This window comes from Jaculus jaculus, chromosome 6, assembly GCF_020740685.1.
Source record: "Jaculus jaculus isolate mJacJac1 chromosome 6, mJacJac1.mat.Y.cur, whole genome shotgun sequence".
In the NCBI taxonomy this organism is placed as follows: domain Eukaryota; kingdom Metazoa; phylum Chordata; class Mammalia; order Rodentia; family Dipodidae; genus Jaculus; species Jaculus jaculus.
The window spans coordinates 123,683,151-123,708,696 of NC_059107.1; the positions used below are offsets into that span (position 1 = coordinate 123,683,151).

A 25,546-nucleotide genomic window follows, 5' to 3' on the forward strand; every position below is an offset into this window, starting at 1 on the left:
GTATTCTGAGAATGGCTGATCAGATTTTATTTCACCTTTTTTTCCCCCCAGAGGACACTAGTTTTTGAATAAAAATTAAAAACACAGAATCAATGAATATGAGAATCATGTAGATCTCATAACATTAAAATATAAATTAATTGTTCTGATATGCCTGTCTCTTACAATTATAAAAGGCGAATATAGGCTAAAACCATGCATGATGGACAGGCATGTAGGAGGGTGTAACTAATACCAGCTCAGGTAAGACGCCATGCATTGCTAATGAGGGACTCAGCCAAAAGGCTGACTGCAAGTTTGCAAGCTTCAGATGCTCTATGTGGTTAGAAAGCCTGGGCTGCTTCTTTCAATTCCTTTATTCCGTAACTGTGTTTATTTGAGCTCAATCACATAAAAATACTTATACTTCTAAGATGCCATAGTAGGAAAGACCAACAACGTGGATGCATTTCAGGGAAAAGTCTACACTGAAATGAACATTGTGAGGAAACTCAATTTAATGATACTTTGGAGTATTTTCTTGTTTTATACACTGCTGTTTTCATTACAAGGTAAGAACTTATCATGCATTTCTACCTTCATTTAGCATGTTTTAGTCTCTCTTGAAATCAATATAGCATCTCTTTATATTATCAACCATTTTAAAGTCATTAGAATGGGTATGACATCCAAGTAATCTTACTGAACATCCTTAAGCATGTAAAAACTTAAAAAATTTACCATTTTATTATCTTGTGAGTCTTCTTAAGTGACCATTTTAAAACCATGCTTTGGTCATAATATACATGGATTTTAACTTTTTCTCTTCTAAAACATGATTTAATAATATAATCATTTGAAATTTTCCAATGAAGAGAAATTGAGTTCTTAAACTTCTGTCAGGTCATCAAATCCTAACATGGTCAAAAGGATTTTTAGAGAAACAACTTTAGCATGTGATTCTGCAAATTATTTTTTATTATTTCTATAACAATTTTAACTATAAATTGATTTTTATGAGATATTTTCTTCAGGAAGGCATGAATTTGCACTTAAGTGTTAGGTTTTAATTTCTTAAAAAGGGCCCCGTGTTTTGAACCTGTGGGAAAAATGGGAAACATTCCTAAAGTGTAAAAGACAGGAGATAACCAGGTCATTATCTCCCAATTGTAGCAATGACATAAATCTCAGGGAGATAGAGTGCTATGCTAAATGTGACACTGGAGATCAACTTGCCCAACACCATAATTTTGTGGCTTATTGGGTATCTTATTTAAGCTTGGCAAATGCTGAGTGGTAGGGCCAGAACTAAAACAGCTCTCTGATTTCAAGTTTTGTGCCTCATTTATATATCTTTGTAAATATATGTATTATGAAGATGCTTTCTGGACCATCAGTTAGTTATTTCAGGGTATCATAGAACATTGGTTGGTGAGAATCCTCTAAGAAGTACAAAATAGGTTAACAGCAAATTTCAATTGAAATTGTAGAACTTAGCTCAATGTGATCTATTAGATAACAACAGTGATAAGAATATTTATGTATGTTTTTCCTTCTTGCTTGTATATGGATTCATCTCTGCCAGGATCTATTTGTGCATCACCCACACTGACAGGAACACCCGAGTGAGTACTTCTTGTCCTTTCCGCCTTCTGAAGCATAAAGCTAGTGGGCACTGGGCCAAGTGCACGGGAAAGTCATATCGATTTTTGAAAATAACAAGTGAAATATTTACAAGAAAGCATGTGATACAGTCCTTTGAAACATTTTCCGAAATTAAAAAAAAAAAAAGGCATTATTTTCCTTACTTACGAAGCAAAAGTATTTCCTTTTCTTTTAATTCCAAGAGGAGCTCTTGGTAGTATCCACTGACCATAGCTACTAAAGAGATTTTTATTTTCATTTCATTTTTGTCAAAGGTTTGTAAAGAAGTTTGTCCAGTAATTTTTATTGTTGACATGCATTATTGAATGCATATGCACTATATTGTTAATATAAACTAAAACAACTGATAAAAAGAACAAGCTGGTTCTGGCAATCAGTAATGGAAATCATGCTTGGACTAAATTTATTGTGTAATGAAAAGCAGCATTAAATTTATTTAATTTTTTAAATAAAAATTTTATTGATAAAATAACACATAAATGTGAAACATGAATCAAATGTATAGCTTAGTGAATTAATCATTTTATTTTGATAAATGGCAGATGCCCTTACATTTATGTTCATCTGCCCTTATGACATGGAGCAGATGGGAACTGAATATTATGTGTGGAAAAAGTACATAGTCTTGACAAATACTGACCACCAGATTTATGAAGCCTTGTGGAGAAAATATTATGCTTGTTGGTGCTGCTGCATTACACCAGATTATTTCTTAATCTTATAGTTCTTTCCTAAAATTCAGTTAAAATCAGAGACTGAAGAGATTTGGGGACACTCCTGAATTTTGTAAGATGAGACAGCACCACCACCTAAATCTTACCCTCCAGAAAGGGGCGGGGGCCCTTTTAAATGTTAAACCAAGAAAGACCTCTTTGATAAAGTGATGGAAATCAGCAGCAAAGCACCCACTCCCTCTTGGGAAAGGCTTGTTCAGGTTGCCTAGGGGCCTTTGACTACACAAGTTCTTTGTGTTTTCTTCCAGAAATGAGTTTAATGAAAATCGACAGAAAAGAGCTCTTTTAGCAGCTCAGGTAGGTTATGCCTGGGATGGAATGAGGCAGAGAAATAATCCATTCTGCTCTGGACTCTGCTGTCACTTGAACAAAGAGACCTCTGTGAAGGGAAATGAAATGCTAAAAACAAGGCAGGAAGGAGGAGGAAGAGGCAGTCACTTCTGTTCTGTGACCTTCCAATGTGCTCAGTGGATGGGAAACACTTTCTCCATGACCCTCAGCAACCTCCTCACAGACTTAAAATGTTCATGGGGATGGGATCTCATTTGCTTGCTTGAAAATTTGAATTGGTTTTGAAATTAAATACATTAGGTAGGAAGATGGTGATAAAGTTAACACGCACAAGCATATATAAAAATGGACTTGATAAATACCATGAGAGAATACTGCACACTTCCCAGTGACCTGACAGACAACTCTCATCTCTTCTGAAAATCTAAATGATGGGTGTTTTTGAAGGGATAACCTTTGAAAAAAAGTTCACCATTGAATTTGAGGAGAACTAACTCCCTTTGTATAAATGATACTGGATAAAATGACTGTCATTACTACAGGGTCAAACTATAGTTGAAATGTTCAAATGAAGGTGTTTGAGAAAATATTTTGTCATAAAAGATAGGAAGCCATAGATTTAAGATAGGAAAGACATTTCTTTGGGGTGAAATCTGCTATGGTAATCTAGAAGATGGAACTAATCTAATTCTGCTGAAGATTAGAGAGCCTTTTTATATTGGATTAGAATGGCAAAGGATTTTTTATGGAAATGAACCAAATACTATTTTCAGTTCAAGATGTATTTTGTTATTTAAAAAAATTCTTACTTATTTACCTAATTTTGAGAAAGAGAAAGGCAAATATATATATATATATATAGAGAGAGAGAGAGAGGGAGAGAGAGAAAGAGAATATGTATGCCAAGGCCTCTAGTCACTACAGATGAACTCTAGATGCATGTACCACTTTGTGCATCTGGCTTTATGGGTATCAAAGTCAGATCTTCAGGCTTTGCAGGCAAGTGCCTTAACTGCTGAGCCATCTCTTCATCCCTCAAGGTATATTTTGTATCTGTGAGTCTGTGTTGCTAGGAGGCTTGTGAGTTTGAGGGCAGCCTGGGCTAAGTAGTAGATTATCTCAAAAATATATTTTATGTACATGTATGAGTCACTTTCTCATTTGCTGCTCAAATACCTGAGCAGAAGCAGTTTAAAGGAGGGTTTGGTTTGGTTTACAGTTTGAAGTTCTGCTTTTCATGGCCAGGAAAGCATGGTGGCAGGAGCATGAAGCAGAGCTGGTCACACCATGTTCACAATCAGGAAGGAGGGGGGGGGGAGAGAGAGGGAGGGAGAGAGGGAGAGAGGGAGAGAGAGAGGAATGCTCTTGCTCAGTGTCTATTGCTTTAATGCAGCTCAGAATCCCTAGCCCATTGAACAGCATGACTCACCTCACCTAGTATAGAAAATCCCTTGCAGACATGCTCAGCACTACAACATATGTCCTTATGATCATTCTAATTTTCAAGTAGACAAGATTAAATATGACAACACACAAGTACATACTATGTGAAATAGTTAAAGTCACTTTATTTTTCCTCTGAGAAATTTAAGTATACTCTTAACCTAGATCATATTAACCACAGAGGGCCACCTGCATGACTAGGTAAACTTGTTTTGAGAAAAATTGAATTCTAGTAAACACATTAGATCGAGGAACCTGTGAAATGGCCCCTCACAGGGGTGCAGTATAAAGTGCCATATGTACAGAATTATAGATTACTGCCCATATACATGTTGTTAAGATTCATGTAATTTCCCCTAAAGGAGTTCTGTTAATGCTTCTCTTCTGCTCTTCTGTTGTTAAGGGAGGGATGCACTTACCTTGCCTTAATTTCCATATTAGGACAAATGAAGAGCAGGAAACTTAGTACTTCTGTTTCCTCTAGCCAGGGTCAAGCATCAGAATCACTTAATGTCTCAGTACGTTTTTGAAGAAGAAACGTTACAGAGGCAATGAAGTCACAGTCATGCATTGCAGTGCTGAAGATCAGGTTTTCTCATGTCTTAGGGCCATTTGTGTCCAGGTTCATCCTCTTCTGTAAGAAAATAGCATTGATGGAGCTGGAGAGATGGATTAGTGGTTAAATCATTTGCCTGCAAAGCCAAAGGACCCCGGTTCGATTCCTCAGGACCCAAGTAAGCCAAATGTACAAGGTGGCACATGCGTCCAGAGTTTGTTAGCAGTGGCTGGGGACCCTGGCACACCCATTATCTCTGTCTGTCTGTGACTCTCTCAAATAAATAAATAGAACTTTAAGAGAAAAGAAAATAGCAACAATGGATAGGTAACTGTACTCAGAAATATGCTGGCAATGAGGTGAGTAATGGAAGGCTAGACAAAGACTTCTATAAATGGCATGTGTGTGCATGCTACATTGACCCTCCATCTACACAGCATGTCTCTGTACTGCTTATGTTCCCGTGGAGGCTTAGTCAGAGGAGCAGGAATAGGCTGTTCTCTTTGTCAGTTATGTGAACATGTGCACCACTCCTGGGCATTCTTTACATTTCAGCAAATTCTCTTGAAAGCAGGCAGTGAGACCTAGACTTAGGCACAAGCTATTTATTTGGGAAGTGCAAAAGAAGAGGAGGAAGGAAGAGAAAGCAATCTAGGGTGTGTTAACGAGGGGCTTTCTGCTGTAGGCATATGGGACCTGGTCTTATTGGAGACCCTATGAGGACCTGTGTAGCACATGTCTTAGAATTTTGTTTCTGTAAGAGGTGAAGAAAGCTATTATAACTATGTACCAATTTCTGTTTCTCACTACTCAAGGGTGGGGGGTCTAGGAAGCCTTAAATGCTCCAGAAGTCCTACTAGTACTTTATCTTCAGGCGAAGGTGGGCCTTGAACTGGGAGGCTCTCCATGTCTACAGAAATCCAGATGAATTTGAAATGAGCTGGAAGGGGCACCAGCAGTCTGCCGCCATCACAGCTCTCAACAGCCACGATGGGGAGGTTCTCATTTGAGTAATGTGTTTTTTTTCAGTTGGTATTTGTTCCTGACACGTTAGGAATCATACTAGAGATATAAATAAGAACCACAGCACTTGCTATTTAGAAACTCTATGTGACATGGAAAGATGTCTGTAAAAAAGTCATTTTTGTACAACTGGCTCATTGAATCAGAGTCACCATGAATTTTTTACTGGTTTCTCTATGACATAAAAATAAAAATGTTCCCAACTAACAAAGTGGCATAGAATTATAAGTTTATGTATGTTACAAAGGTAAAAGCTGAGTGTTAAACTACATGGGTGAAATGTGTTATGATTCTGGGATAAATAGGTTAGAAGCTGGGGTCAATTGGAAGCTGCTGTCACTGAAATTTTCATAAAAGAAGTAAGGGCTAGATGGCACCAGAAGCAAATGATATATTTTTGTCTTGGTCCAGGGCCATCCAATGTACTCAGCTTTTGTCCAGCAACAGCAATAGGCACAGCTTGATAATCCTTATTATGTATCTGGTATTAATATTAATATTAATATTTTACTTATTTCACATAATATGCATGATTCCATCAGGCAGATAACTGTTATTTCTTTTCTTAAGATTGGGAAAATGGGGCTTAACAAGTTGGACAATTTGTTCAAGGTTTTAAGCCAGTGTGAAACAAAGTTGTAATCATTATACATTTGGGAGCATCAAGGATCACTGGTAGATTTCCACTATAAGGACTGGCATAAACTTCTGTGGAGCCATGTAGAAAGATCAGTAGAAACCAAGCAATGTTGATGTCTGTGTTTCATTGAGGCAGATGGTAACAATATGATGGAGGAAAGAATTAGACTTGCTGTTCTGGTAGAATCATGGTCACAGACTATTATGAATCTAACTTATTAGAAGACAGTGGGAAAGACCAACACGGGAGATTGAACAGTGAGGAATCAAACATGGGGCAATTGTGAGGAAGAAGAAGTGAACTTGGAGCCACTGGAAGTGAGTCCTCAAATGGAGAGAGAGAGAGTATGGGAGAAGTTTCACGTGGCATGGAGTGGTTTTTCCTGTTAAAAGAATGTACTGAGATGAATTGTGAAAAATAAAATGTCACGTGCAGGTGGAAGATGAGAATCTGTGAGGAAGGGATGCTGTTCTTTGTACCACATCTCTCATACTCGCTTTCTACTTACTATTCATCTTGCTCAGTTTTTCTGTCATCAGCTACTTAATTTTAGAATCATGTGGCAAATGTGTTTCTCTTCAGACAAATGTGAAAGTGTTTTTGATAAAACTGTGCTGCTGAACTATGTGTGTTACCGAGTTGGAATAATGAGCTTTAATCAGTTAGCTTTAGTAATCCACAGCTATTTGCTAATAAGTCTTAACTAATGAGGTTTTATAAGGGTTGTTTAGATGAATGTATATCCCTTTATTGCTAGCTTCCTTTGGAAGACTCTATATGGAAGCTTAACATGCATTGTTTTACTTTGTTGTCATAGCTGCAGAGTGAATTACATGTGCTCTGCTACCATTTTAAAGACAAGTCAATGCATTCATTAAGAGGCTAGGAATGGTGGAGTCAGGAGGTGTTTCTGGGGTGGTGTGTTCCCAGGTGGTGTGCAGACAGGTCATCTCTGACTGTTGGTCCATCAATACCATGTAAGTGTTTTTTCTAGACCCATTTGAGAACTGGCACCTTAACATGCAGTCAGTTAATCCAGAGATTGCCTCCAACCAGGATGCTTTCACAAGGAAGTGATGGGCATAGGAAGGGGGAAGGGAAGTGAGAGCAGAAAGAGAAGACAAATGATTTGTCAAAGGCACAGAAGAGACAAAACAAAGGCTTGAACCTAGGTCTTCTAACCACAACAGAATGGAATTGGTCTCTATCATCCAAAGATATATTGCAGTATCACCTGATAATTTCTGTTTTGTAGCTTTTTTCCAGATTTAAAAAATTCAATAATTTAACCCTTTTGAATTATTTCTTTGTTCTAAAGTTTGAAGCAAGTTCTCCAAGATACTTTTTTCATGAAGCTGTCAATTGGGGTGAGAGCAAAATAAAAGGTCAGTACTTACACCTGTGCTTTTGTGTTTATTTTCTAAAAGATCCCTTTGGAGGCCATATTGAATTAACTTTTGATCACTTCCATATATGTCGTGGAGACTATTGAGCCATCATGGTAATAATTTAATCTCACTTCCTATATAAATCCAATTAAACACACACTGTAGGCATGGATAGCAAGTACATGCCCTGAGAGGACATCACTGTGCCTCAAAAAAACCCAGTTATTTTCTAAAACTCTTACTAGGTCTTTGATCTCTTGGCATTTCTGTTTTGCTAATAAGTTTCCCATTTCTGTTAGGCAGAATTTTAAAACAAACTTGAATATTATCTAAGAAATAAAAATTCATATCATTATGTCTAAAGACAAACAGAACCTAAAGGCATAGTTTTGGTTTGGTATTTGTTTTCAGAAGAATAAACAAGACTGCAAATACAATTTCAAAACAGACATATTTGTTTACCTAAATATTTAGATGTCTATGTATTTGTTGGAAAAATGTAAGACAATAATTGAAGTTAAAAGACAAATGTTTCCCCTAGGAAAAAACCAAAGTGCTTTTAAGTTTATGAAGAAACACCATTTTTCCCTGTATTTACAGTTTACGTTAGAACAATTTTTTTCTCATCTAAGATTTGCTTAGAGGCTTGTGAGTTTTTACATGAAAAGAGACATCAATGGAACTTAAAGAGAAAAGGACTAACAGGATTTTCTCATTCTTGTCTTTAGCAAAGCTGTGGGTAAATTATTGCAGTTAGTTAAATATCTTCCATGAAAGTGACATATTCCAGATAGGCCCTTCTTTAGCAATACCTAATGCTGACTCAAAGATGTTTTCTAAGCCTACTGATGTATTACTTAAGTCTTCCTGCCTGGGTTTTGCCAGCTCTCTCTTGTATTCTCCTTAATAGAAGAAAAATTTTCACTGTGATTCATCTGCATCCTTGAACTCCCTTGGGATATGCTGGCAAAATTAGGCTTAGTGCTCATAGCTACTTGTTTCTGCTATTTAATTCTTTTGGCCAATTTTCTTTCCATGAAAGAAAGAATATTTCTGGTGACAGTCAACATTACCATTGACTTCTACCTCATTCACCTTAAGCCAAGAGTCTAAAGATTGCATCATTTGGAATGGAACCTGAATATTAAGAAGCAAACTTTTAATGAAATATATCAGCATTCTCATTGAAAGTGGGAGCTTTTCTCTTAAGTTTTATTCTTTCTGTGATCTCTTCTTTAAGTTTGTGATGGGCTTTGCTGTTCTCAATATAGTGCTTGCTCCTAGAGTAGGGGCTCATTGGATGTGTTCTAAACTCAGCTCAGGGCAGCCTCTGGGGCTTGTGTATTTCTGGTTCTCATCATCTGGGACAGGTATTCCTTACATGGGAACTTGACCTTTCAATTGCTTGAAGCAGGCTAGCCTTTCCTCTCAGAGCGCTTTGAGATGTGAAAGCCTGTCTTTCTTGCTTCACTGCACACATAATGAAATGAACTAGATAGAGGTTTGATGGCTTAATTCTTTTAGCTGTGCCAGGCAAGAAGCCCAGAGCACTGTTTAAGTTAAGAGCAGTTCAGTTAGTCAAAGCTAGATCTTGATAGACTATGTTTATAAGAAGTGTTGCATGCCAGAAGATAAGTCATTGTTTTCCCTTCAGGTTCCTGTCCTCATGAATGTCTGAACGGAGCTTTCTGTTCTAAGACTGGTACATGTGACTGTCAAATATTTCAGGCTCTTGGGACAAGGTGCCAGATTGGTAAGTTTCAGGGATATTTATGAGAGAATTATGGGGTAGTAAAGAGAACATTAAGTCATAATTTGCCACAGTATTGTTCATTTACTTGAAGTTGGGATAATCACATGGTAGATTAATGAGAGAGATCACAATTAATTTTCAGTAAATTGAAGTAATTTAGATACAATGCAAAAGAAAATAATGTGCCCATTTTCCCTTCTCATAAATCTCTATTTCATCAAGAACTTTTTTTTTTCTACTTTATATAGCACTAGACCATTAAGACCAGATTTTCATTTGTCTCTTTTACTTAGTAAATTAGATTCATTCTTTGAAGCCACTCATTCTTTTTGTCTTTGGATTAACTGGCTGTATTGTACATACATAGAATAGAAATAGCATTGAGAGTCTTTCAAGGACAGAGGATTATTTTTCTTTTAAATATTTTATCCAATGTCAAAGATAAGATCTTAGGTCAATAATGATGAACAAATATTAATTTGTTCAACTGATATTTGAGCATGTACAAGATCTTCCTTAGCCGTGGAAGAATATATTGGTGAATAATGTAGATGTGTTCTTGACTTTCTGAACATGAAAATCTTCAGGAGGGAACAATTTATGATAGATAAGCAGTGTAATAGCTAAACTTGTGATTTGCTGTAAAGGAGCATGTGAGATGCTATGAAAATATGCCATAAATGTTAAAACATAGTATTAGGGATCACTGCCTTATATAAAAACACTGTCTTTTCCTGAGTAGAGCTAAGTTAGCAAAATTTAATTCATTTAGATATACTTTACAAAAACCAGGAAAGACACCCAGACTGCCCCTTATCTTTATGTATCCCTAGCCTATATTGATTCATTTATTGAGTGCTTAATAAATGTTATTGTTTCCTACATTATTATAAAGCGAAGTGCTTAAAAAATAAAAAAAAATTGAATCAAAGGTTATCTACAGGGTAGGCCTGATGATAATAGATGAAGTTGTCTGATTTAAGATAAATATTGTTTGAAAATTGGCCAGGTTGAAGTCATGATTTCCTGATTCCAAGATAATTTGAATGGGTAATGCTCCCCAGGCCCAGTTTCCAGACATATAAAACTGATTCACTTTTGGTCAGTAGATGTTATTTTGTTCAGATACCATAGACAATATTATATTAAAATTATTTATTTTTATGTGTGTGTGGCAGGGTGGCTCTTGATTGATGCTACAAATGAATGCCTGGCCATCTTTATGTGGGTGGTTGGGGAATTGAACCTGGGCCAGCAGAATTTTCAAGCAAACACCTTTAATTCCTAAATCATCTCCTTGGTCCCATCATAGGTAATTTTTAAAAACTGTGAAGAATGGGGTGTTCATTCTCAATCTGCCTGTGATATTTCTGTCCTTTGTAAGCCATTCATTTGATTTGCCATCACCTTTTCTTGTATCATTTTCCCTCCTCTTCCTTTCTTTTTGGAGCTTTCCTTGTAAACACAAATTCAATTTCTTCCTAGCTACTTAAGGACCCTGATATTCTTCAAGGAATTGTATAGTTTCCAGAGCACATGATAATCCTGTTAGTTATTCTTTCCTGAGAACAGACCACCAAAATGAAAATACTTCTTTTAGTGAAAATTAGAATCATTTATCACGATTGAGCATCATTAGAGACAGCTGCAATTTGCTTTATTCTACTTAACATTATTCTATCTCTTTACAGTTCCAAATATGGGCAGTGGCAGAGATGGGATTTGCAAAACCTGGGGTCAATATCACTTTGAAACATTTGATGGAATCTACTATTATTTCCCAGGAAGCTGTTCTTATATTTTTGCAAAGGACTGTGGTAATTTAGAACCACGGTACACAGTATGGGTAAGTGGTAGTGTTGTGATACAATCGACTTAAAATATTACTTTTGGAAAAGAGTATGTTTTATGAGGCTTACATGCTCTCTACTGTGCTAATGAGGGTCCAGAAGGGTGTATCTTAAATGTGTTGGATAAATGATGGGAAATAGTCTTGAGAGATAGGCACTAGAAAGCTTACATATGTTGTGAGGATATGGCCAGGGTTGGGAGTGGTGTTTCAGAGGGACACAGTCCTGCTTTGTGCTTTGTTTTCTTACTCACTCACTAGGGGACTAGTTGACTAGGTGTTTAAGCTGATGTTAGGAAAAGGATGATATTTTTCTAGGAAGTTTATGTGGGAGTAACAATTATGAAACCTTGGTGATAACGTAGACAGCATTTCCAAAGTTTGAGGATCAAGTTGCTCTGATTTTGAGAGTTTCATGTACAATGTATGCCCCATTTCCTTTTGCAAAAATCTCTTAGATCTCTTTATCCCCAAAGTTCTGAGAAGTGATGATTATATGATATTTATTATTTTTCCTTTTGGACATGAAGGGCCCATTCAGGTGTTAAAAATCTTCTAGTTTCTGAATAATATTTCTTCCTTAATTTCTTCTCTTGCTCCCTATCAGAATTCTTTGTTTTACACATTTACAACTCCTGGACTTAATTTTCTTATTGATTCTTATTTAATTTTAATCCTTTTTCTTTTTTCTTATTTTATAGGATATTTATTTCCAATTCATATGTCTTACTTCCATTAATTTAATTTCTTCTATAATAATATCATTCAATTTTTTATTTTAATTTTTTGATTTTCTTTTTTTAATACTTCATTGGCTTTTTGTAGATGTCATATGCTCACTTTCTCTATGAAGATATTCATTGCACTTTTGGAATTTTTTTTCTTTTGAATTATTTCTAGTTCTGTATATAATTCCATTACATCATACTATATAAATAAACAAAGATTGGTGTGATTTTAAATTTCCTTATTATTGCTTAATTCTTTTGTGCTTGCCTTTCATGTTTCAATACTTCTTCAAGAATGTTTGTTCCTATTTGAGAAGAAGGGTGCAAAACTGGCTGGGGACTATTGAGATTTGGTAGACACTTGTTTGGCTAATGTGGGGTTGAGCAGGAATACACTGGTTTCACTGGAAAGTCCTTGCATATTAATGCTTACGTGTCTTTTCCCAATTTATTTCTTCCAAGAGGAATCCTTCAGTATCCTGAATGGAATTAGATGGTAGATTTCTGGATATTGCAAACACTTTAGGCAAACTCCTATTCTCCTACCTTGAGCTTTTGTGCTTGTTTTTTTTTTCCTGCCTAAATAGGCTTTGAGACCTCCCATTTGGTTGTCCTGAAAGCTTATCTTCACAGAGAGGGCTTCCTTGGCTAGGTATCTAAAATTTGCTCTCCAAATCTTGGAACACACTCTGTCTCCTCCCGCTGTTTAATATTTCTCCTTTAATGCCACATACTATATATTTTACCTATATTTAGTTACATATTTTATCTGTTTTCCTGTAATGGAATGCAACTTTCAGGGAAGCAGATATTGTTTGCTGTATTGATTGCTGCATCCCTAAAGTATCGAGCAGTGCCTTGCCTTTCATATCTACTGTTGGTGACTTTTGTCATCCCTTTTGCTTTTGAAAGGTCTTTTTCACTGTTACAGCTTATTTTCAATTTAAAATTTTTTATTACTTATTTATGTCTGCATGTGTGTATGTGTGTAGAGTGTGGGTGGTGTGTGATGTTATGTGTATGTAGTGTATACATATGTGTGCACAGATGTAGCCACCCAGTATTCTCTTTTTCTTTCATCTATCTATTTGCTTAAGACTAAGTTTCTCATTCAATCTAGAGTTATTATTTTTACTGTTTTTATTATCAGCCCCTGTCCACTGTGGACTGACTGAGGTTACAGATGTGTGTGGCCATGTTCAGTTGTTTACATGGGTTGCAAAGGGAATCAAACTCACATGGTCTTAGGCCCTATAGTTCTTATGAATTAAGCCATCTCCCCAGCCTATTATCTATGTTTTAAAAAGCTATTTTATGACTTCTCTACTTATACTTTACATTTTGGGCTTTCTGAACTTGATTTTGGAATAGAATAAGAGAATGTAACACTCATTTTCCCTTGTCTCTCTTTCTACTATTCTTCCTTGCATTATCTTTCTTTAGGAAGTTAAATTATCAATGTTTGAAGAAATAATTCTTTCTCCCCTAAGGCATCTGGGGATAAATTAAAATCAATCTTATTTTAGTGATGTCACGGATACTTTGTCCTCCTATCCATTTTGCCATGTTAAGAGCTATATTCAAAGCTCTCTTTCATGACTCGCTAACCTGTACCAAAATACATACATAAATTTCCTTGTGGTGTTTTACAATTTTTGTATCCAAACTAATTTTTCTAGTATATAGCATGAAGTTTGAGGACAATAGTCTCCAAGTAAAAATTAAGAATATTTGACAAATATGCTGAATTAATTTGCATTTTAGAAAGTTAATCCTGTTGTTCAGTTTCTGAGGTGAAATATTTTCCCTGTCAAAAGACCTGAATGCATTCCTCACTTTTTAAAGCATCATGGTCCAGATGATGCCACAGAACTATAAGCATACTTGCTTATCCAAATGCATGTTACTCACCTAAATGCATCCTATTTGTGGCTGTTGCTATCTATGCTTTTGTTGTTGCTGTTTTTCTCCCTTAAGGTTCATAATAGCCCTAAGTGCCTTGGTTCAGTGTATTCTTGTTACCGGTCAATCAGCTTATTCTTTTCAAACCAAGAAGAAATTCGAATTTATGGTCATGAAATAAAAAAGAATGGAATCAGGTAAGTATGGTAAATGTTATAATGAAAATGACACTTGCAATTAATTGTATTTTCAAATATCTCAATCTGGAGTGAATTATACAATGTAGGAGTAGAGTCCTTTCCTTCAATAAACAATTACAGTAGTATCATACAGCTATGAAATCTCCAGGGATTCCGAGGCCCTCCAACAGGCAGGAATCTAGCCAGTTCAACTTAAACTTCCTACTGCTTGTATAGAGTACCCATATGGTTACATATGTACACATAAGAGTATCACAACCTCCCCAACCTCCCGTGGAGTTAGTCAAGAAATGTCTTTATACAGTTCAAATCTGATTATTTTTGCCCTCTTTCTTGAATATTTTCTATTTTTCTTTAAAGGAGGATTTACAAAACTCTATTTTATTTTCTTCTGGAGAGGATTTGTGAAGTCTTTTCCAAGTTTGTGTGAATGAGCCTTGGGTGTCACTCGAGATTTTCCACTGAAGCTCTGAGAAAGCCTTGAATCTAGTAAATAACTATCCTTGTTGAATACATCAGAGGAACAGCTGTGGGCTTCCTGCCTGCCAAGAAATTGACCTGAGGGCTTGAGGGAAGGGGATGTTTGTGTTCCACAGGGGTTTTGTACACTTAAAACTGGGGATACTGCAGAATAATCTGCCTTCCAATCTAAATAATTATAAGGACACTCAGCTTTAAATATTTCCAACTGAGTTAGGCTAGAAAATAAATTGTAGGGTAGAACAATTTTTTCTATCATTCAGAATTGATTGTCAGGTGGTTGAACCATGGGTATTCTTTCCACTGCAATGACTTGGCCACCACTCATGCTTCTCCTGAGGGTAGATCAAGAGGGGAGGGAGCCATCAAATGACTCTGTACAAAGCACCAGTCAAACACGTGTTTCGTAGCACTGAAGTAAATGTTAATTTAAGATTTCATATGGGATTTTGGGTGATATAATGGGCACCTAGAATTATATTTTGCCAAGCAATGTCCATTTAGATAAATTTTCAAGAATATTAACCCTTCATTAAATGGAGCACACAATATTTATATTTAATCAATAAAAGGTACTTATACAAGGATTTCTATATATATTTATGATGGATAATAGTGAATTTTTATGTTTGGTAATATTGCTTATACTAATGCTGGTTTTGGCCTAGTAAGTACTGGAGATATATTTGCCCAAACAAGCTCAAATATGTGTGGCTCTGCACATTTATTGTCTTATATATCTGGATTTCTTTTCTCTTAAATGACAAATAAGAGATTTTGGCATAAGTGAACTTGTCACCAAGCCTTAGTATTGCTCTTTGCATTCACTTTAGCTTACAGTTTAATGTTTCCAACTCTTAAGTAAAATCAGAGGGCTGAAGAGATGGCTTAGCGGTTAAGCGCTTGCCTGTGAAGCCTAAGGACCCCGGTTCGAGGCTTGATTCCCCAGTACCCATGTTAGCCACATGCACAAGGGGGCGCACACATCTGGAGTCCATTTGCAGTGGCTGGAGGCCCTGGCATGCCCATCCTTCCTCTCTCTCTCTCTCTGCCTCTTTCTCTTTGTTGCTCTCAAATAAATAAACAAAAATAAAAACAAAAATACCCTTAAAATCCTAACCACATAGATAGTTCTCATACAGATTCTTTTAGGCACAATAGAGTTTGCTTATTTTGTCTATTACTCTCCATGTCTACTAGAATTCATCTATTTTATAAATGTCGGGGTATTTGGTTATTTACTTTTATTTTAAAAAATTGTGCATTTAATTACCTTTTCTTTAAAAGAGAACAAATGACTCAATGACCAGGAACCAAAACAAAATCACCTGCAATGGAACTCTATTTTTAAAATGTTAGCATCCCATAATGTAAAATAGGATTCAGTTTCTAAATTTTTTTATAAACTTGCAAACACAAAACAAGTATTATTTCTTCAATGTTATGTCAACTTTTACTATAAAATATTTATATTTAAAATTTGCATGAGAATAGAGTTTTTTAATTTTACAAATAATTTAGTTTTTTAAAAATGTTTTTAACTTTTCTATAAATATGTATCTGTAAAATGTCTATGTCCAAATGGTTACAGATATTTTGAAAATTTTGAGAGAAAAACTATTAATACACCTATTAAATACCCATCTTATATCACAGTATCACAGTTTAAAATTTTTTAAAATATTTTATTTATGAGAGAGAGAGAGAGAGAGAGAGAGAGAGAGAGAGAGAGAGAGAAATAGAGAAAGGGAGAGGGAGAGGTAGATAGAATGGGCATGTCAGGTCCTCTAGGCACTGTAAACAAACTCCAGATGCATCTATCACCTTATGTATCTGTCTTATGAGGGAAATGGAGAATTGAGCCCAAATCCTTAGGTTTAGCAAGGGCCTTAAGTGCTAAGACATCTCTCTTGCCCCCAAATTTTATTTATTTATTTGAGGAGAGGGAGGCAGAAAGAGAGGAAGAAAATAGGTGCACCAGTGCTTCTAGCCATGCAAATGAACTCCAGACATATGTGCTATCTTATGTATCTAGCTTACATGGACACTGGGGAATTGAACCTGGGTCCTTAAACTTTACAGGCAAGTGCCTTAACTACTAAGCCATCTCTCCATCCCTCAAATTTTATTTTAACATGGATACATGAACACAAATGAATTTTTCATGTTTCTTTTATTAGTAGTACTTGTTCTTTGCTGTAATATCCATGGATGGATGGAATACAGTGCTCCTTTAAATGTTTTCTTGGTGAATTACTATGTTTTTAAAATGTTTTATTGTTGAATTCTCTTTGATTAAAAATAAAATAAAAACAAAAGCAGAACTCATTGATATCTGCATGTTTTAGCCACTGTATATACTTAAAAATCTTTGAGCAGAATTTCTAGATAAAAAGTATACTTTAGGGCTAGCAAGATGGCTTAGTGGTTAAGGCACTGGCCTGCAAAGCCTAAGGATCCAGGTTCGATTCCCCAGTACTCACATGAGCCAGATGCACATGGTAGTGCATGCCTCCGGGGTTCACTTGCAGTGGCTGGAGGCCCTGGCACACAATTCTCTCTCTTTCCCTCTTTCTTTCTCAAATAAATTTTTAAAAAGATGTTAAAATTATTCTTTAGTCCTCCATTCTTCTAAGTCAACAAGGCTATTTTCTAAATTTAGGAGATTATGCATTATTAGTTCGTGTGTGTTTTTGGCTAGTTAAAAGAAGCATCCAATTGTAGGTATTAACTTACATCAGTGTGAGGGAAGAGTGTCATTTTCATTTTTTTTAAATAAGCTCTCAGTATCAAAGTTGAGAATTCCTATAGAATGGATACTTTGGGGATCTTCTATAAATTGACCTAAAATTACTCTCGCAATTATTATGAATCAATTTGTGAACACATCAAGTATAACTGATGATATCAATTCTTAGACTGCCTTTTTTCTGTTTAGCTTAGCATTGCCACACACAACTGGAGATGTATTCTTGGAGAAACTAGCTGACTACATTTTGGTCAAAACGACCTTTGGCTTTTCTCTGGCTTGGGATGGAATATCAGGAATTTACCTTAAGCTGTCTGAGGAGCACAAAGGGAGCTCATGTGGACTGTGTGGAAACTACAATAGCATTCAATCAGATGATTTTGTAATTCATCAAGGTAAGCAAGTGAAGTGGGAGAAATGTGTGGGTTCTTTCTAGAAATTTCTTCCTTTGATGAATACCAGTGAGTAGCCAGAACATTTGTTATAGATGGGGGCAAATCATTACTTTAATGATTTAAAGTAAGCTAATGAGCCTCAGGGACCATTGCAGAAGAGGTATTGAAAAGAATGTAAGGGCGAAAGGTTAGGGAGGACTGCTTTGGAATGCTATCTTCTAGGCACATACTGACCATTGCATTCATGACCCTTCAGTGGCTATCATTACTTTCACAAGACCTTCATAATAATAGTACCCATTGGCATGTTGTCATGGGTAATGGAAGAGGGAAAATTAAATGACATCAAAATAGAAGAGACACTAGTAGGAAAGAAGAGGGGTTTCAGTGGAGGGGACAAGAGGGAGAGTTGACACAGGAGGGATTATCAACAGGGTATATTGTGTATATGTATGGAGGTGGTCAAAAGAAGTTAAAAAAATAAAGTGGATGTAGAAAAGAAAAACACTTTTCAGTCATTCTTAAAAACCACTGGGTAGTTTAGATTTGTTAAATTAAGATGTGGCACCATTCACATAGCAGATGTTCACCGAGGGTTTACTGTACAACAGGAGTTTCTGGTACAACTTTATCTACCACTACAAGAACTTGGGATACATCAGTGACCCAAATGAAGACTTAATAGTTACTGGCATTTAATTTCTAATGACTTAGACAATTTGGATCAAACATGTTCACTTTAGGACAAAAGCTATTTGTATTCACTTTTGGTAGAGATAACTGAAAAATAATATATTTTTTCAAAGATAGTGAAGTGGGAATGGGATACACATTGAACAATAACTTGGAAAGGTTTTTACATACTTTTCTGGTCACTTATTGACTCTAAGCCATGAAACCAGTCTCCATGAGTTAGAGCACTTGTCATATAGACAATGCTGGATACATTTCAGCTAGTTTATAATAATCTCTGTGTAGTCCTCAATAGACCCGTAATGGAGCTGAAAATGTCTTAACATAGCTTTAAGAAACCCTTATTAAAATGCAAACATTTTCCCAGGATGAATGAATAATGTATCATCTAGACTAGTTTACTAGAAGCTAGATTAGAGAGCATGACTCTATGGAGTCAATTTCCTCATATGGAGGTAATAATAATAATAATAATAATAATTACCCTCAGTGCTTGTGAATATATCAGTGCTTGTGAATATACCCTCCCAGCCTGTGAATATCTGATGAGAAAATTTATGTAAAAACACACAAAAGTCTGTGAGCACAATGCAAATATGTGCTGAGGGGGATATCATGAAATGATATTTTACATCCAGTTGGGTGTACTGGAAGTGAGGGAGCTCACAAGTTTGGAACCTCGGGACTCCACTAGGAAGGGGTATTTTGGACTTCAACAGAAGCAGGTGGTAGTTACTACTTTATTTTCCTTCTGTATAAAGTCTTCATAAAAAATGACAGTCTGTTTCTCAGGGTTAGAGTTGGAGGAAATTCCTTTGTACAACTTCCCCTGGGACATCCAAGGGACTCAGTGAGGAGGCAAGGATAGAATAGCATCTGGTCTTGTTAGGAGTAAGGAGACTGATTTGAAATCCGTGGGAAGGGGGAAGGAGACTCAGATAACCTGGAACATGAGGTGGTTGTTTTCAGGGAGTTAAGTGAGGATAGCAAGCAAATGAGTGTTAGGGTGGTCAGAAGTGGGAAGACTGGTAAGAAGTTGAGCTTGGTCATGGCTAAACTGGCAGAAAGCAGAAAAGACTTGAAAGTATGTGAGGGAGAAGCAAAGAAAGGTATCAGTTTCTTCACAACTTACCAGCATAAGACAAAGTAATTTGAAAAAAATCTAATTTGAATAACCTGGAGAGATACAAAAAGAAATTGCCCTTCTATTTTTTCCCATTTTTTTTGTTTATTTTTATTTATTTATTTGAGAGCAACAGACACAGAGAAAGAGGCAGAGAGAGAAAGAATGGGCGCGCCAGGGCTTCCAGCCACTGCAAACGAACTCCAGACACATGCGCCCCCTTGTGCATCTGGCTAACATGGGTCCTGGGGAATTGAGCCTTGAACTGGGGTCCTTAGGCGTCACAGGCAAACGCTTAACCGCTAAGCCATCTCTCCAGCCCTTTTCCCATATTATAAAAATACAAGAAAATGTCTAGAGATAGATTGTGTAAACCATGGTTCTAAAATGCCTATATTTTCTTGAAACTCACCCTGTGCTTTGTAGATTAGATGAACTTTAGGAAAAATTGGATCGTTTGACTGAACAATATTGCAAGTCTCATTTCCTAACAGTAATTAAAACTGTGTTTAGTGCTGCATTCCCACTCATCCTCCAGGGATGACTTCAGAAAGAAATGAGACTTTTCAGTATTTCTGTGAACAGAGGACGATTTTAACTTGTTGCCTGATGGATAATGGAATGGTCATAACACATGTCTAGGTCTTTAAGTTCTGAATAGTGCTGAGCTCAGCTTATCATTCTTAATGCTGGGCTCTTTTTTGAGCATATTTAGATCCACTGTTCATTATCTTTCGGTGAAATAGACTCACTTAGCTTCCTTTCCTTTAGGTATTTTACACCAAGCTTTATTGTCTATGTGATTATTCTCTGACACGTTTATTGCTGTGAATACTCAAAATGGCAGAACAGTTTTAACATGGTTCTAACACATGTAAAATATGAGAGAGCTATGTGAAGAAAACTCTCAACCAGATTATTTATTTACTTATTTATTTTGTTCTTTTGAGGTAAGGTCTCTGTCTAGCCCGGACTGACTTGGAATTCACTATGCAATCTCAGGGGGGCCTTGATCTCATGGCGATCGTCCTAGTCCTAGAGGCCTCCCAAGTGCTGGGATTAAAGGAGTGTGCCACCATGCCCGCCCATCAGTCATCTATTTAATTTCGTCTTATGTATGCTTGTTCTCCTCTCTAGCACAAGCTAAAGGCTAGTTAACTTTCTGGTCTGTGAGTTATTCTGCTCATGTTCAGTTCTTTGCCAGATTGTTTCAATGAAGTTTGATATTTGTTTTTCCTCCAGTGGTACTGACTTTTCTTTGGTGCAATACTTTCTTCAATTTATTTGTATTTTGCTAAATTTATAGTTGGTTATCACATGGTCATTATAACTTAATTAAGTTTAATTTGTTAACCATAAAGTTAATATTCAAGAGCAATGTGTCTAAAATGTCACTCATAAGTATATATGTTTATATTTGTGTGAAATAGAGGACTACACAGAAGACATTGCTATGTTTGCAAACAGCTGGCTAGTGCAAACTCCAGAGGACAGCAAGTGTGTGCCGACACCCTCAGATTTTCCCAATCCATGCTCCAGTGGGATGCCGGCATTTGAGGTAAATTTGCAATGTGTTATTTATATATTTAGTGTTATACATTTTCATGCACATACAACATAATTAGAACATTAAATATCTAGAATGTGTCATCAAAATAGGGAGAAACTTTAAGATTATTCAAAAATAGCAAATAAAATGAGGTCCATCCATTTACTCATCATGAAAACCTGTAGTTAGAAAATGGTTTATTAAACTATATTAGCATAAATTCTCCTTTCTTGCCTGGAAAGAATGTAGAGTCTTGCAAATAGATGAGTACAAAGGAGAAATGAATGGTTTTGACCTAACAACTGGCATCTGTGTTTGCTCAGGCCATCTTCTTCAAGTGTCAGATCCTGCTGCAGTTTCCTTTCCTGAGCTGCCATGAATACATTGACCCTTATCTGTATATTGCCAGCTGTGTTAATGATCTTTGCAAGTAAGTGCAATGATTAGTATTTGCAATGAAAATTTCTTTATGCAAAAGAAGAATCAAAGTTACTTCTGTATCTTAGCCACTTCAGCCGCTTGCCAAGTACCCACGGCAATGTGAAACAGCAAGGGCACTAGCAGCTATCACAGCTCACTGTGTGACAGGTACCTGTGGGTGATTCACATAGAATCATGGTGGAATACCACAGCCCTTAAAGATTTTGTGAATCTAGAGCCTTGGGAATCTACAGAGCCTTTTCACAATAGTTGAAACCACCACAAAATAAAACTAGTGTTCCAAAGGAAATGCTAATTAGACTGTTATGACATAGTACAGGAAGTGAATTTCTGACACACAAGTGTACTTTTAATTATGTGTCAGATCTAATAATTACAGTCAATATTACATATTGATGAGTGTAAATAATGATTTGTGATATCTGTAACATATTACTGAGAAACGATCATAAGAACGTTTGAATAATAACATGAGACTTTTCTAACAAATGGTCTGGTTTCTTTCACCATTATCATTTTATTTTATTTACCATATTAATTTTTAAGGATAGCATACAAAGCATTGTGTTTCATCATGACATTGCTATACATGTAAGTTCTCAATTAAAATTTGTTCTCAATTATTCCCTTCCTCTACTATCTTTCCTTCTGTCCTCACCTCTCTAGTTGGTTGCCTATATTCCTTCAGTTCACCCCCAACCTTCTCTTTACTTGTAACCTCTCATCTTCTTGATTTCTCAGTTCCCTTAGGATCTCTTGTTCCCCTCTCGCCATGTTGTTACTTTTTATATGACTTACAAACATGCATGTACAGCCATACATTTATAATTTAAGTTTAAGATATGCATATGAGACAAGTGTTAGTGATGCAATCACAGATACCACCAAGAGCATTGTGACTTGTTGCCTATAGGGATACTTGGAGAAGGAAATGCTGAATTTCAGTTGGAGATGAGTATCAATAAGCATCAAGTACTGTCGCTGTCTGAGGTCATAGATTCCTGTACACTATCTCAGGTCAGCAACACTGAGAATAGGAAGCAGTCTGGGCAACACATTCATTATATTCTCTTCACCATAAAACTTTTGGTAAATTACTCAATTGTAAAGAACTTGCCTAATTTTAGTTTTTTAATGAAAAATTTATCAAGAGTATGTGATTAGAAATCTTAAAAGTTCAATGATATTTTAGAGGATGTTCTTAAGTCTGAATATTTTATGAGTCCCAAAAAGTAAACATGATACATTTGAATATTTTTTGTAAAAGACCAGACCAGTTTTTTTAAACCGTTAGTGCTTCCAGCCACTGCAAAACAAAACAAAACAAACCCAAAAAACTCCAGACACACATGCCACCTGTGCATCTGGCTTTCGTGGATTCTGGGGGATTGAACCTGGGTCCTTTGGCTTTGTAGGCAAGGGCTTTAACCATTAAGCAATATTTCCAGCCCCAGATTAGTTTTTGGTTGAGCAAAGCAATTGAATTTTAGATAGCTTGTTAAGAGGTTTATTAAAGGTAAAACCACAGAAAAAAAGGTTGAGGTAGTAATGGTATCTGTAATTATCCCTCTTTAGATAAATAAAATTTATTACAAAAGTATTGAGTGTAATGATGTTTTGTCAAATATTAACTGATTTGTTTTATTTGCTAACTTTGTGTACAGTGGCAGTGGTCCCTTGATTTATATGTGCAATATTCTAATTTCAAAAATTCTTAAACTAACACACACACTTTAATGTATTTATTAACTTTTTATTCATAACTTTCATACATACAGACAATATATTATGATCATAATTCCTCCACCACCTTCCCATGTCTCCATTCTGACTCCCCCATCCACTGAATACATTCTTCTCAACTAATCTTTCTTTCTTTCTTTTTTTTTTTTTTATATCATCATTATTTTGCAGGTAGTGTCAGCCACTGTGATGTCATGAATGCTACAGCCACTTGGTGTCTAGAAAACAGAATTGCCAAGCACTCCTCCACTTCATTGGCTGTTACATTCTTTTTTAAAAAATAAGATATTTTTTCAAGTATTTTATTTTTACCTGTTTGACAGAGAAAGAGGGAGAGAGAGTGAGAGAGAATGGGTATGCCAGGGCCTCTAGCCACTGTAAATGAACTCCAGATGCGTGCGCCCCCTTGTGCATCTGGCTAATGTGGGATATGGGGAATTGAACCTTGGTCCTATAGCTTTGCAGGCAAACACCTTAACCGCTAAGCCATCCCTCCAGGCCACTGTTACATTCTTTCCACCACCTCTTCCACACTGGTCCCAAGCTTTAAAGTGAATAATGTAGCTATCTTACTTAAATGCACACACTTTTAAAAGAACTCATCTTTTCCCTAAAATAGTAGATAGTGACCTTAATATATATTTTAAAATTATTTATTCTTCTTATATTTTTATTTATTTTGTAATTTAAGAGCTACGTGTTATATCTTTGTCTTTTGTTCAAACTTTTTTAAAAATCTTCAAAGGTAGGCCATTATCCTTATTTTCCCATACATGTGATTAACTGTCCTCTTCCCACAGTGACTCATTCTTGGGCCATTGTGGATGTCTCAGCTGCTTCATTATTCATTTCATCAGCGGCCATGACTCCTGGAGGCTGAGATAATGTAGCATTGGGTAGATCCAGGAAAGCCATTCTATTTATTAGTTACAAATAAAAATTGGCTGCTTCTAAAGCTGAAATAACAGTGGGCTAAATTAAATTGAGATGTTGATTGTTCTCTCATTTAAAAACTGAAGCTGGTAATCACTCTTGGATGAATATCACAGCTCTGCTCCAAAATTTCACAATGTCTCAGCAATCTTGTTAATACACCAATTGGCCTAATGCATTATTCTAGATTTCCAGGTCAAAACTGGCTCATTATGATGGACCATGTGCTTAGAAAGGGAGATCAGGCCTTAGAAAGGGTGAAAGAACTAGAGGGTTGGCATTTTTTGATGTGGAAGAATCATGCACCCCCAACTTTTTAACCCTTTTAGCCAGGATTTAAAAACATGGTCACACTACATGCAAGGCAGGTGGGCAATATCATTGTCTGGACAGCTTCATACTCAGGGAAATGCAAGAGTTCTAATATGGAAACGAAAAGGGAACCAGAGACAAAACCAATCTCTTCCACATCTAGTTCATGTATAATTTCAACATTTTTGTCTGTACAAATTTTGATTTTGCTTTTATCAAGACAAATAAAAAAGCAGGATAAAGAAATATATTGTACTTGTTGAAACTAGTTGACTCTCTGTGTGTGCATGTGTGGTATTTGTGTGTGTGTTCAAGTGTGCATATGTGTGTAGAGGCCAGAGGTCTATTACCTTGCCTACTGTGCCATTTCTTTTTTTTAAATATTTTTTTATTCGATAGAGAAAGAGGCAGACAGAAAGGAAGAGAGACAGAGACAGAGAGAGAGAGAGAGAGAGAGAGAGAGAGAGAGAGAGAGAGGGAGAGAGGGAGAGAATGGGCATGCCAGGGCCTCTAGCTGCTATAAACAAACTCCAGACTCATGCACCACCTTGTGCATCTGGGTTACATGGGTTCTGGGGAATTGAAACCTGGGTCCTTTGGCTTTGCAGGCAAATGCCTTAACTGCTAAGCCATCTCTACAGCCCCATTTTTTTTTCTGCCAGAGATCAACAATGGACGTGTTCTTCGATTACGTTCCACCTTATGTTTTTAGACAGTCTCTTACTCATTTGGTGCTCATCTATTAGGCTAATCTAAGTGGCTAGCAAGTTCAGGGGATCTTCCTGTCACCATCTCCACAGTACTGGATTGATTTACAGGATGCTGCTTGCATCCAGCATCATGTGGGTACTGAGCATCTGAACTCAGACTTTCATGCTTGTGCAGTGAACACACTAGGAATTGAACCATTCCCTAGTCCCTATTTAAAACTAGGATGTGTTTGAAGTGGAGGGACTGCTTTGAGGAGGAGTAGGCTG

The 25,546-nt window shown here is 36.4% G+C and overlaps 1 protein-coding gene across 1 annotated transcript in view; it reads left to right on the plus strand.

Moving 5' to 3' along the window:
• The first annotated feature begins 472 nt into the window (after positions 1-472).
• Otogl (otogelin like) overlaps positions 473-25,546 on the plus strand; it is a 145,671-nt gene continuing 120,597 nt past the window's right edge. The window contains exons 1-10 of the mRNA XM_004650138.2: positions 473-551; positions 1,565-1,604; positions 2,627-2,675; positions 7,650-7,716; positions 9,374-9,472; positions 11,164-11,318; positions 14,027-14,148; positions 17,570-17,775; positions 21,022-21,149; positions 21,464-21,570. Of these exons, the coding sequence (XP_004650195.2) occupies positions 473-551; positions 1,565-1,604; positions 2,627-2,675; positions 7,650-7,716; positions 9,374-9,472; positions 11,164-11,318; positions 14,027-14,148; positions 17,570-17,775; positions 21,022-21,149; positions 21,464-21,570 (1,052 nt within the window). The remainder of the gene's footprint in view (positions 552-1,564; positions 1,605-2,626; positions 2,676-7,649; positions 7,717-9,373; positions 9,473-11,163; positions 11,319-14,026; positions 14,149-17,569; positions 17,776-21,021; positions 21,150-21,463; positions 21,571-25,546) is intronic.